Genomic DNA, 15,015 nt, shown 5'->3' with positions numbered 1-15,015 from the left:
TTTTACGTAAAATATACTTACCTACCTACATATACATAACTAAAACTCACAATTAACAACAATCTATTCCTTAAAAGAGGCCAACAACTTATACAACAACAACAAATATATAATAAATTAACTATCAATAAACACTACTTTCCTATGAAACAACAAAAACGAATTCTAAAATTAACACACTACTGCACTGCACAGTGAACAGATATCGATAAAGATGACAGAACAGATTAGAGAAAATCTGACGCAGGTTTGTCAAAATGACAGTAACTATTTCACTCATCTTAAAATTTTCACATAATCTGACCAATCACAAACCAAAGACAGCTTGTGTTATCGCGAAAACACCAACTGTCTTTCAATTCTGATTGGTCTATCAGCTTCGTGTTTTCAACGACGTAACCATGGATACCGATCGCAAAGCAAAGTTTGACGTTTGCCAAAAAAATTATTGTAGCTGTATACGTCAAAATGAGTCGTTTCGGTGTTACTTCAAACGAAGTTATAAACCAAAACATTGAAGAAAATATACCGAGTAACACAATAAAATCTAAATCTTATATATGGAGACAATTTATGATGTTCTGTGTGGATCGCAACTACAAATTAGATGCAGAAAATAACAACGAAAGACTAGCATTCATTCTAAAAGACTGGGCCTTCAACTATTTATTGTTATAGGTAAAAAATAATTATACCAAATTATTTATAGTTATAATAAATATTTCATGATTATGACTAATTGTGAATTATTTAAAAAATGGGTAGATTTGGGTTACCTAGATCAAATGTATTATTATTAAATTCCTTCCTCTCATTCTACTGAATTTTTGACCTATCACTTTGTTCGTGAAATAGTCTAATAAAATACCACTCGTGATTTAATTTATCTTATAAGTCTGTCTTTTATTTCTAAACTCAACTGAGTTGCTTAAAGAAAACACCACTCGTCCTACGGACTCGTGGTGTTTTCAAGCAACTCAGTTTCGTTTAGAAGTAAATCGACAGACTTATCGCGAAAATTGAATCACTAGTGGTATTACTATTGATAATTTCTCTATGTTGCCTAATTAGTTATTTAGTTATATTATGTTAGATTTCTTGTTAGAAATAAAAAATTTTAGTAGTTCCAAGATTACACAACATCTAGGCATGGGATAAAAAAGTTTATTTGAAGAAAGTGTATTTTTTGTCTTCCTTAATGGCGGTACAGGCTCCTTTTTCAATATTTTATTTAGCTATAGAGTAATTTCCACATACTAACATATTTCTGAAATTGGGCTCTGTACCGCCATTCTTTATTATATTACGAATATGTGTGCCAAATATCTCGACAAAATATTCAACATTAGAGCCGCAATCTTGGAACGCGTTTGTTGCTACCTGTTGATTGCTACTGTAGCCTCTTAAGGATATAAATTTGTTTTATAAATTGTAATAATTATATTGTAATTGTTCAACATCCGCTAATAACCTTCCATGGTTGATACGGCCTTATGTAAAGAAAAAAAACTTGACTTGTATAACCTAGTTAAATACTTTATTTTATATAGTAAAAATTATTTGTGGTATTTACTATTTTTTTATTTCTAATTTAGCATTTAGCATTGCAGTCTTGTACGTTTTAATAAAGCAACATAGTTTCGAGAGATTTGCAACAAAATTATGAAAATTGCGTTCCAAAGACTATAAGAACTCAAGAACAGAAAGCGACTCTCTCGCTACACCCATTTACCATCGAAGAGCTCAAAAATGGTACGGACCTTATGAAAAATAGAAATTCACCTGATGTGGAAAAAATTCTAATAGAACAGAACTTCGGGCCAAAAGCGATACAATAAATGCTCGATATATTTAACATATGTCGGTCTACCTACGGGATTACAAAATTTTGGCGCAAATCAAAAGTGAGCCCTTCTGAAACCTATTAAAACCCTGAAATACCGAGTAGATACCGTCCGATATCTCTGCTATGCCACGTTATTCTGGGCTAATTAGCAAAATGCAAGGAAAAGTATTTTCCAGCAATTTTATTGCTGGAATCCAATCTTATGATTCTATATGTTAATAATATAGGTACTTAAAGTCCGCAGATAGTGTGCTACTTTTTTTATAAACAAAATGGCGCCCCCAAATCGTGTTTTCTTTCAATTATTATATAGCTCACAAAATACAAAGAATGTAGACGTAGCCCGATACTGGGCAGAAAAACTATAGTACACTTCGCGTCAAAAAAAACTGGTACACTTTTTTTTCCCAATGTAAACCTGTGTTCAGACTGGACACAATGGCTCGTGAATCACGGCATTGTTGCCAGCACAGATAATGGAATTGCACTAAATCTAAATACAAAAAATAACGTTCAAAAACCATGGCGGTGAATCGTAAAACGGGCCATAGGTAAATCAATGTAAAATTCTAAACTGTTAAATTCCTGCTTCCCTAATCATTTTACAACAAAAATCATGAGAAGCTATTTGTATGGGATTAAAATCTGTATTAAAAACAAAAGCTAAAATTGTTCTAGGATTTAAACACATTCCAACATTTTGAAAAATACCTACATTTGCCACAGTAGGCATGTGTGTAAAAGTTAGGCCCACGTTATTATTTACCTTATTGTTCGCACACTATTGACTGAATAAAACATCTTTATTATTATTACTTTCTCCTCAACTGAGGCTATCTTATCAATTTTATTATTTTTTAAACAAGAAATGATAAAATAAAAATTTTGACAGTTCAAATTGTCAATATTTATAATAACTTCACTATGACATAGAGGTATATATTAACATAGAGAGAGCCTACCTTCCGCGCTTCCTGACGACAAGATCTCATGGACTGGTTTGCTGCATCTCTTTCTAACACATTGTATCGAAAATCTATGATGACATTCACTGTGAATATAGGCACGGAAGAGGAGGACAACTGTAGCAGCTTTACTATGCGTAAGAGTGAAACAGCACTAATCCAAATAAAAAAGATGGTGTCGTCACTTCGCTCTGAAAGATACTCTCTCTATGCTAATATATAACTCTATGCACTATGACGGAACGCAACCGATACACATTATGGTAATGTGTGTGGCCTAACTTTGGCGTATTTCTGTGAAAAATTCTTATTATATTTCTCATGATTCGAAAAAAAATGAAAACATTTAATAAAACAAATTGAACATTTTGACAGGCGACATTTTCCACCTATGTGCTTAATATTTCAGCAGTTTCGAATTTTATTGTAATACATAATATTTAAGTTCCACAATTATTCACTGTAAAAGTTATTCATTTTGTATTAATTTCAAATTTTAATTTTTCCAGTGTGTTTTATTTATTAGTATCCCACAACTTTACAAGAAACCCTTCACATTTCTCGATTTTAAATTAAACATAATAATTTAATGTCATGTCTAGAGTTATTATAGGTCATTCATGTCATATCTGTCATAAATTATAATAGAACACGAATTAATTTATGGGTACTTAATTGAGATGATGCATGTTTTTTTAGGATGCATGTTTAAATAAATGTGACTGACTAATTGAGAATGCTCGATGTTGTTTTAATTTTTAGTAAATCTACTAAAAACTTGCGGTCTGCCGCACAGCCCTGCTTTTACCTGGTTTGATATAATATTTTAGTTGAACTGGCAACGTTGCCTAGAAATAAGAATGACATATGTGACAAGACCAATTTACACAACTAGAAAAACACGATTTTCGGTTATAAGACTTGTACCAGTTTTTTTTTTTTGACGCGAAGTGTACATAGTAGTATTCAGACCCGAAAAAGTTAAGTAAGTTTGTTTTCGTCCGGCCACCTTGTATATACAGTAATGAGCGCGATAATAACCGGCAAAATAGCACAAAAGATGGAAAACATAATACATTGTCAAGTAAATAGAGAGGGAACTAGTCGAGGTAGAAATTATCGATATAAACGCATAAATTAACATTAATATATTACACGGTTTCCCACCTTTAGACAAATCGGAGGAGTATGACAACTGACACTGTGACAGGAGAATTTTATAAAATAGTCCTGTCACAGACGTCTAAAGGTAGGAAACTATGTAATGTAATGTTAATTTATACGTTTATATCGATAATTTCCATCTATTAAAAATAATATTCTCCATTTTTGTGTTTAAATTATGAAAACACGTTTTATATCTACTTGCTAATAATACATACTCACCTCAAAAATAAATGCAATTTCCCTTAACATCTTCGGTGTTACTTTGGTTAAGTGTCCCATCTTTAGATGTTGATAATCCAAAATAAAAATATCACCCAACGAAAGATCTTCCCAGAGCCTCACTTCATATATTTGAGCCATAATGGCGACACCCTTATCGCTATTGAAATTTTCAGGAATTGGATTATACCTGGCGCAAATTATTCTTTGTAATTTTGGGGTTAAATTTGGCAAAGGAGAGAATGCTCTAAAATATAATAATTATATACTAAAGTAATATTGTTATTTCTATAATGAGTTCATTTCATTGTTGACTTTAATGAAATATTATAATGATTCATTACCACTTTATTAGGAGATATTACAAAAGAAGAACACGCATTAAAGACAATGAAGAGCGGAAAATCCCAGGGCCTGATATGCTTCCTATCGAACTAATAACAATTATTATAGATCAGCAGCATATTCAATATATTCATGTTTTAGTGATATGTACCCTTGAACCAAATTTATAGCTCAGGTATATTACCCAAAGAATGGATAACGTCGATATTTAAATGTCTATACAAAAAGCAGTAAGGAAAACTCAGCTTAGCCACAACTGACAAAAGGATTTGCCGCCCGAGGATCAAAAATACTATTGGCCTTTGCAGATGACGTGGACACAATTGCGCGGAGATGCAAAAGAATTGTTCACCTATTCGAGAACGGAGCCAAGGAAGTTGGTCTTAAGGTCAACGAGAACAAGACCAAGTACATGGTGGTTACGAAGAACCTAAGACCAAGGGTTAGACAAAACGTAACAATTAATGAATACAACTTTGAATTTGTCAAAGAATTCAAGTACCTGGGAGCGATCATAACATCTAAAAATAAATACGAAAAGAACGTGGCAGCCAGGATCATTGCAGGAAACAGGGAATATTACTCATTAATGACCGTACTTAAATCAAAAATACTCTCAAGACCAACAAAAATAAGAGACATGAACTCTGAATCAGCGGGAAACGACAAAATTATTGGTATATGAAAGAAATATACTGCGGACTATCTATGGGCCTTGCAGAGAAGAGACAACAGGAGAATGGAGAAGAAGACACAATGATGAACTTCAAACAGTATATGGAGATGAAAACATAGTACGCTACATTAAAGCAAACCGAATAAAATGGGCGGGCCACGTGCTAAGATCGAGTTATGAAAGATTTCTGAACGCCACATTCTGGGAAACGCCTGATGGTAAAAGGTCAGTTGGTCGCCCAAAAAAGAGATGATAGGACGCAGTAGCCAGTGATCTACGCAAAATGGGAGTACAGCAATGGGAAATAGCTGCTTAGGACCGACAACAATGGAGGGAAATAGTGAACGCGGCCAAGAATCACATGGAGTTGTAGAGCAAAATGATGATGATATAAACAGAAAAACGAAAGAGCATGAGGCGTTTACCGCATGCGCCATTAGCTTGAAGTCCCATGTGCTATAGTTGCTAAAGTCATCCATAAACGAATATATATCATAAACTGGACATAGATATTATTAATGATAGGCAATTTAGGTTTCACAAAGGCCTAGGAACGCGTGAAGTTCTTTTTTACATAATATACTATTACAAAGCTGCCTCCTGGATGCCAATCAAGATATATGTGCGTGTTTTATTGACTATAATAAAGCATCCGGTAAAGTGCGACATAAAAAATAATTAATGAATGTCCTGAAATCAAAAACATAAACTACAAAGGCCTCAGGATCATATCGAATTTATACTATACGCAACGAGCAAAAGTTGGTGTTAACAAATAGCTGTATAGGAAATTAAAATTAGACGCACGGTGAGACAGGGATGCGTATTGTTGCCAATTATTTCTGATGTCTACTCGGAAGACAATCTAAAAAAGAGTTGAAACTAAAACAAAATTTAATGTTCGAACTGCCAAGAGGCAGCAGAGTGGCAGCTTGAACATTGTATTTATGCGAAAATCAAAAATGTTTATTTCTCAAATAAACATTTTTTTCTGTTTTCTGACAGCAGCAAAATGTATTTTAAATTAAATAAATAAATAGATTTTCCTTTTTGTATTGAAATTGAAAAAACTGTATGACTTGTACACACTTCTAAATAGGTCAAACCGGCAAACAGGTGTATGTTCTCAAAAAATTGATAGGGTGTAAAAATTTTTTTTATTAATTAGCTAAGTACTTTCAGCACATCACGTGCCATCATCAGAGTTTCGTCCTATGGGTATAAATCCTTCATAGAAGAGCAATTGCTAAACACCATTAAAATGTATAGATACTGGGACAAGCCACAGATCCCGGGTGTAAAAACCATTTACTTCTTCTTCTTCTTTCTCGAAACTCCTTATGCCCCTCAGGGGCGTCGGAGGTTTTATTCATCCTCTATCCATATCTTTCATTTCTTGCGGTCCTTTGCTAACTCTTTCATTTGTTGATGTGTTTTCCCTTTTTCCTGTCCAATTTCTATAATCTGATCGATCCACCTCTTCCTTGGCCTCCCTTTCCTTCTTTTACCATATCTTTTTGATTCCATCACCTGCTTTGGTAACCTTCCCTGGTCAATTCTGTTAATGTGACCATACCATTTTAATTTTCTTTTTTGTATCTTGGTTATTATCGATTCATGTTTCAGTCTTTGTCTAATATCTTCATGTATTATTCTGTCCAATATCGATTTCCCTGCCATTTTTCTTAGCTGCTTCATCTCCGCTGCGTTTATTGTACTGTCTATTTTTGCATTGTTTACCCATGTCTCACTTGCGTATATTAAAGTTGGTACAGAGATTGCGTTGTATACCTTCAGTTTTATTTCTTTATCTATTTCTTCCTTTCCAAATATTGTTTTATTTAGTGCATAGTAGATTTTATTTGCTTTTTTCGCTCTGTATGAGATTTCTTGATCTATCTTTCCATCCTCTGATATAATTACTCCAAGGTATTCAAACGTCGAGACTGTTTCTATTATTTCGTTTTTGCACCTAAATATCGTTTGGTTTATTTCTTCCCTTTTCTTTTGGGCTACTATCATGGTCTTCGTTTTCTTTACATTTACCTCCATTTTCAAGTTTTCTATTTCCTCCACCCAGATATCGATTAATTTTTGCATTTTCTCTTTATTGTCTGCTATTATTACTAAGTCATCTGCATATAGTAATTCCTCCATTCTCGCTGCTACTAATTTCCTGTACCCTATTGTTGACTGTAATTGCCTTGACCTTTTTTTAGCCTCTTCATTACTCTATCCATTACTAATATAAACAAAACTGGGCTGATACTGTCCCCTTGTTTTATTCCTCTCCTTGGGTTTATTATTGGCAATCTGTTTCCATTTATTTGTACTTTAGCAAGTACGTTTCTATATGTACTTTTTACCACGCTTACTATCTTTTGCGGATTTGCAGATCTTCCATTACTGACCATATTACTTCTCTATTTATAGAATCAAAAGCAGCTTTAATATCTATAAACGTAATATATAATTCTTCTCCTATTTCGTTTTTCCTTTCAATTATATTTCTCAGTATGTATATATTATCTGTTGTTGCTCTTTCCTTCCTAAAAGCCGCTTGTTCTTCTTCTAGTTTTCCTTCCAGTTCTTTCCTGAGCTTTCTTTCTATTATCCCGGTGTAGACTTTATATGCCACTGATGATAAGCATATAGCCCTATAGTCGTCACATTCCGCTTCATCTCCTTTCTTGTGTATTGGTATCAATAAATTTTCTTCCCAGTCTTTCGGTATCATTTCTGTTCTCCATGCTTCTTTCATTATTTCCAGTAGCCAAAGCTTGTCTCGTTCTCCCACGTACTTCATCATTTACGGATCTATGTCATCGGCACCTCCCGCTTTTCCAATCTTTATTCTTGCCAATCCTTCTTCAATATCTTTGACATGAATTTCGTCTACTCGATTGTCCCTATCCTCTTCTCTTGCCTGCTGTCCTCTCTCCTCATTTTGTTGGTTGCTTGCCTCGAATTTTTCTTTATAGTGCTTATTCCATATGGTTAGTATGTCTTGTATGTTTGTTTTCAATTCATTTCGCTCATTTCTAATTCCTCTTATTTGTTTCCTTTTTGTTCCTTTCATGCTTCTTATTTTATTTCAAAACTGTTTATTGATAAATATAAACACAAATAAGGGCAAGACAGAGACGAATACAGAAGACAAAGAAATATAGTGAAAGAGCTAGTAAAATATGCGAAGAAGAAGAGCTGGAAGGAATTCGGTGAAGAATTGAACGAAGGTTTTGGGAAAAACCATTTAAAACTAATAAAATCGGTGGCGCCCAAAATCCCGACAGCCAAAATCCCGAAGGCCAGAACACCGACACGCCAGAATCCCGACAGGCCAAAATCTCGACATGCAACAATCCTCGCATAAGCAAAAGTCCCGACAACTACATTTTGAATATTTATTGTTTCCTTTTCAAATGAAATACCAAATCATTTTATAGAGTAATGAAATTGAAAAATTAATTACTTACTAATAAGTACAGATACTAATTATTATGTATTTTAAAAGAAAAAATCATTGAACACTTCATTTTATAATATAAAAGCTATACTTGCTGAAAAGGAAGGTGGTAAGTGATATGATAATATCTGCTATATGAAAGTAAACTTGATTTCAGGATTTGATTATACATATTTATATTATTGGACTATATATTGGGAAAAAACAATTCAATTAATATACCCATGTTAGAAATTTTATTTAGAAAATTAATTCATATTAAAATGGTAAATACTTATGGCCATAAACAAAAAACCAGAAATAAATGTAATTATATGTTAAAAAGGAACTTATCAAAACTGTCGGGATTCTGGCGGGTCGGTATTTTGAGGTAGGCCCAATAGAATCACATCTAAATTCTTTTATATTTTTTTAAAAGACAATATGGCAGCGCTACACCATTGTGAAAGTGAAACTTACATTTGCCAATACTCTATTTAAATATTAATTTATAGATTGTTACCTACACTGAATCGTACACGTCTTTCATGTTTAAAGATGTCGGATTGGTATTCTGAAAGACCTCTGGAATTATTGTTCTCACTGAGTAATACATATCCAATGTTTGTTTTGTTCGTTCTATACTGAAATGATTATTCACCAAGAAATGTCGAATCATAATCTCATCTGTAATATTAAAATAACATAATGTATTTTATAATTTGTAAAAATATCTAAATTTATACATACATATTATACAGTCCACTCCCACCGGTAGCAGTGGGATACATGCCAAAATACGTTGGCTTATTAACCCGCCAGTGGTCGCTATATGAGATTTTCTCTCACGGTCTGAGAAAATTGCGCACAAATTTTTTTCTGGGAAAGCATACGCGCTGTAGTTCCTTCTAGTCTCCTAACTATCCTCCCTCGACAACCTAATAGACTTGTCCGCTCAGATAGTGACACAGTTTACTTAGTATCAGCATATTGTTGAGTCAGTGCCCTTCATGTGAGAGATCTTCTCACCAAGCGACCACCGGCGTCACCAACTGTGTATAAAAATTAATATTATTTTTCCCCTTAAAACCTAAAATAATATCCTTATATGATGTAATAAAAGGCGCCGTGGATGTGGTCGATGATATAAAAATCCTATATTCTGTTTCACGGGTGAGTTGTACATGGTTACTTACCATATATTTTTCAATGTTAAATATTGGCGGTATCAATAATCACATTTTATATAAAGATAATAATAATAAAACAGAAAAACCTCGTGTCTTTTTAAAGCAAATAGCTTTATCGTTGATGAAACCTCAACCTTTTTTGTAAAATTTTGTTAAAAAGGCAAAAGTTGGATATGTGAGAGAAAATCTCACGCGCGACCACTCGCGTAACAACCTACCTAGCGACCAATGCCGGGTTAATAGAGCAGTCCTTACAGTAGAGATTCTGGCCTATACAGAAAAATACAAGCAAGTGTGGGGTAATACTGTACTTTGGTTACACTGGTACGGCGTTATGCTCGGTATACACGACAACGATTTATCGTAGCGATGTGACCTTGCAGTTCGTTTGTGCTGTTTATCGAAGGTCTATTGAGTGTCCACACGTCTCCAAAATTTGCACCAATCATCAGTTCCCTGCCAAAGCTAAGACTATAAACATGTCATCCGTGATGGAAGACGACGACGTGCTTGCGATAGCCTAGCTTACTTTGTGCAAAAACAGGAGAAAATCAATTTAGCTTCTCAAAAGAAAGGCATACTCTCACCTAAAAGCTATAGCGGGATAAGATGGTCAAACAGACCCCGCAACGATCAGCCCCGCGACTTGTGATTTTGACAAAGCGTATAGAAATATGCCTTCATATAACTTTTTAGCTTCACAGAGACTATAGAACCTCTTGCGTAGAGAAATTTAGCTTTTTTCGACTTTATTTTTTGTGAGCGCAATAGGTATTGCTTTAAAAAATCTGAAAAAATTCAAGGATATGTATCTTTCGTATAGAGAACTGCCTGATATTTTCAGATTTTTAAAATGAAAATCGGGCCTAGGGAAATTATTGAAACTTTCAATATTTTTTTAGGTAATGTTATAAATTTTTGGCTAACTTTTAAACAGTAATTTCTTGTGTACTTGTTTTTTCGTTCTTTTGAATGGCAGAGGCAGCAATTTTAATTTCTGAGCGGAAAGGAAGAAAAAATTTAAAAAAAACCGTCTTTTACCAAACTAAACATATTTTAGCAAAAAATATTAAACAGCTAAGAATAGTTTCGAAAAGATTATAACAAAATATCTGCTGAAATATTGCTTTTACTGAAGAAGCATAAATAATTTTCTGCTAAAATATGTGTTCTTGTTTGGGATGTTTTTAAGTTACGTTTTATAATCTTTTTTATATAGGTATTATGTATTTTTAACTTTATTTTATCAACTAATCAATCAATCAAAATCAAAAGACTTGACAACGATCTCTGGACCTCGATTTTTGACCCTTCGCTTCGTTTTCGAACGTGTTCGCTTCGTATCTGTTTAGTATACGAAGCGAATACGTTCGATAACGAAGCGAAGGGTCAAAAATCGAGATCCTGAATGATTACCCCAACTTCCGTCTACACATTACGATAAAACTGTGCAGCCGCAATCGACAACGATTTATCAAATAAATTTTGTTCCTGCCTACCGATCGTTTCCACCAACCAACAATCTGCGTCGATTTGCGTCCACACGTTCGGTAAAACTGCACCAACGAACTGCACAGTCGCATAGCTACGATAAATCGTTATCGTGTATACCGGCCATTAGCTAGGTAGTGCAGGAACATGATGCAAATTGAAAAGGCATATCAGAATAAATCGTTCGAAAATCTGTTCAGACCATAAAAATGAAAAGATATTCTCCAATGTAATAAAAACTATACTAAAATGATGGCAACTCCTGAAGTAAAATGCTACGGAAGCAAACTGAGCCTCTATTCGGAACATCACTACAGTTTAGACAAATTATGAGAGTCTCGGAATCTTACCCGTTGTCCTAGGTGAACGACAAACGCGACAACGCGACACGACGCGACGCGACGCGAAAATATTAAGTAATGGTTGTATTTGTGTGTGGCCTACGTTTTCGGATTAATCAGTCTACGACAAGACGCGACGAAGTGCGAACTTGTTTTGTTCGCGACGAGACACGACGCGCGACGCAGTGTGACACCCCATTGCTTTTGTCAATTCAAATTATGCTAAGCAATAGTTTATTAAATAATTAAAAACTAATAGTAACTATATAGTACCAGTATTTTCTCATTAACATACCTTAAAGCCAGTAAAAGCCTCTCCTCAATAGAAATCGGTTTTTGAAAATTACTTATTGACAGTTGAATACTGGGTTTAACAGGTGCAATAATATAATCGAAAGTGCTTGGTAATAAGCCACAATACTCTTTAAACCAACGTGGATTATTTTTCTTAATTTCGAATATAAATAATGATGAAACACTGCCGTATACTTCCCCATATTTAAAAATAGGAATGAATTGACATTGTCACGTTTGTCGTAAGTTGAGCGATGGAAAGCGACGCGATGCGACGCTACATAAGCCACACGTCCCGTGAATTACTGGTCGCATCGTATCGCAACGAATTGCATCGCGTCGCGTCGTTTTCCGTCGCTCACCTAGGACAACGGGTAAGAAGTGCTACGGGTAATGCCTCCTCTACACATCGGCAGACGCGTCCGCGGACGGCATCTGCGTATGCATCCGCAGATGTGCAGATGCGGTAATTTGATTTTTTGTTGTTTATATATCACGTCGGCGGACGCGTCTGCGAAATATCCGATTGTTGTCGGTTTTCCTAGCACAGAGCAAGGGGTTTCGGTGTGAACGCCCGATGCCTCTCCACACATCTGACGTCTGACCTCTACGACGCATTAGTTTTCGCAGTAAATTCAAAGTAGATATTGCGTCACCCGAGAATTAACACATACTGAACGATTTACAGATGTGTACCTACAGATGTGTGGTCAGCTCGTGATAATACATTGGCAGATACATCCGCAGACGCATCTGCCGATGTGTAGAGGAGGCATAAGAGTGTGGTGTTAGCAGATGTGCTTAAAAGAAGGACATTATAAATTGCTTGCATTCAACAGACTAGGTGAAAAGGACAAAGGTTGAAAGAACAAGGTGAAGGGCAAAGAGTGTGGTATGTTGGGAAAAATAAGAATATTAATGAAAAGTAATATCGTTAACATCATAAAAATTATTATGCATATTGGATAATAGTTTAAAAATGAACCACTGTTAAAAACTACCTACAGCTATTCATCTTTATTTTTCTTCTTTTGGAATCATAACCCTGGATGAGTCTGCCTGTCTGGCTATGTCCTCCCATTTAGATCTCTCTTGTGCCCTTCTTCTCCACTGTCTTATGTTCATGGTTTTCAGGTCATCTTCCACGTCTTCCAACCATCTCATTCTGGGCCTTTCTTTTTTTCGCCTTCCATTGTGATATTTTCTTTGTTGTTTTCGAATCGTCTTGTATTTTTCGTTTATTATAAATTAATAAATGAAAATAGTTTATGTCCTTGTGTGGTCGGTACTCACCGGAGAGACCGCAGACGTTCGGATACAATTAGCGTCTCTTTGCAAAGACAATGACGTCTAACAAGACACTTACTGAGCACACACACTACACATTACTCCCCTGAGTTAGTGATAAGTTATAGTCTAAAAAATCATTATGAAATTTACTGGCCAGTTGGTTGTGAAAACCAGTGCCAATGCCAATAAAACAAAAAACACACACACATGTGTCTGGACACGTCCCAGCCATGACAGTCGTTGACTTTTCACAAATCTTACAATATTATAACCTTCATTCAATTCATTAACGTCGTCGTATCTCCTGATTCTCCATGTGCAGTCTTGCTCTTGCACCTGACCATACACTTTTTTCAGTATTTTTCTCTCGAATGTCCTGAGTTGGCTTCATCTTTTTTCGTCATTATCCAGGTTTCACAACCATAGGTTACTACGGGTCTAATCAATATTTTGCAGACAGTCATTTTGGTTCCTTGGTCTAAAAATTTCGATGTCATCAATCTTTTATTAGCATAATATGTACGATCCCGCTGGAAATACGTGCACAAATTTCGCTACTTAGGGAATTCTTCTGATTGATTTCATTGACCAGATATGTGAAATCATCTACACGTTCAATAGTATAGTTGTCTATTGTGATATTATTTTTATTGTCTGGTGTTCTTTTGGTGGTTATGTACTTCGTTATCGCTTCGTTTATTTTAAGCCCCCTTTTTCGTGGTTCAGAATCAATTTCTTTAAACTCTTCCATTAGTCGTGGCTTGTTTCTACTAATAATAGCTACATAGTCTGCATATGCAGGAATTTGTACTGTTTTGGTGTTTATATGACCAGTTACATTGGTTTTTCTGATGACTTTCTCAAGAAGTAGGTTGAATAGCATGGTTGTGAGAGCTTCTCCCTGTCGCACTTCCATGTTGATGCCAAACAGGGGAGTCAGTTCTCCATCTACTCTGACTGCGGCATTTGAAACCTGCAGCATCATTTTTATGAGGCTGATAATATATTTCTTAGGTATACCTAGATTACGAAGTTCTTCCATCATTTTGTCTCTGTTCACCTATCAAAAGCTTCTTAGTTCTTAGTTAGTATGTTCTTGTTTAGTATGAATATACTAGGTATACACTATACTTAAAAAGTTCTTACTTAGTATGAATATATTATCTGTAGTGGCTCTATTTGGTCTGAAAACATTTTGATAATCACCAATTATATTTTCGGATAAAGCTATTCTTGAGAGATGAAATTAGGATTAGAAGTGGAGTGAAAAACCATGTAACGTCTGCAGTGAACACAGTTCTACAGGAAGTTTCATCAAAAAATGTCAGTTAGACGACACTGTCCTATTGACTTGAACATCGTACGGTCTTGAATTTTTGGTATTAAATAAAAATTACACGTAATACATAATATGATATATGGACTAGTGTCAAGAAATTTACTGACTAATTGGAAGCGCAAATGGACACATAGTTCAGACTCTCAAAAATTACAATGCCTTCGAGATTATAAGACGAACCTCCTATAAGCACATAGGTACTCAGAGAATGTCAACATTACATATTTAGTCTTAACTACAAAGCAAATGACGTAGTGGTAAAATACACCGAAGAATGTGACAAAGATCCATTTAATGAAATAACGGCGGAGATGGATGAGAGATTGCAAACCGTTAATATGCGCCCCAATACAGAAACGATGGTTAAACATTAAGTAAATTGGATATGACGCACAGCAGTATGCGAG

At 34.9% G+C, this 15,015-nt stretch overlaps 1 protein-coding gene across 2 annotated transcripts in view; it reads right to left on the bottom strand.

The window, feature by feature from the left end:
• The window catches only part of LOC126888091 (alpha-tocopherol transfer protein-like), a 72,858-nt gene that overhangs the window by 53,168 nt on the left and 4,675 nt on the right, over window positions 1–15,015 (bottom strand). For both annotated transcript variants that reach the window (XM_050656116.1, XM_050656115.1), the window contains exons 2-3: window positions 9,191–9,350; window positions 4,198–4,444 (exon numbers count right to left, since the gene is read on the bottom strand). In XM_050656116.1, the coding sequence (XP_050512073.1) occupies window positions 4,198–4,444; window positions 9,191–9,350 (407 nt within the window). The remainder of the gene's footprint in view (window positions 1–4,197; window positions 4,445–9,190; window positions 9,351–15,015) is intronic.

This window comes from Diabrotica virgifera, chromosome 7 (assembly GCF_917563875.1).
Source record: "Diabrotica virgifera virgifera chromosome 7, PGI_DIABVI_V3a".
Lineage (NCBI taxonomy): Eukaryota > Metazoa > Arthropoda > Insecta > Coleoptera > Chrysomelidae > Diabrotica > Diabrotica virgifera.
The sequence above is the reverse complement of the archived record's forward strand: the minus strand, read 5'-3'. Positions and strand labels throughout refer to the sequence as shown.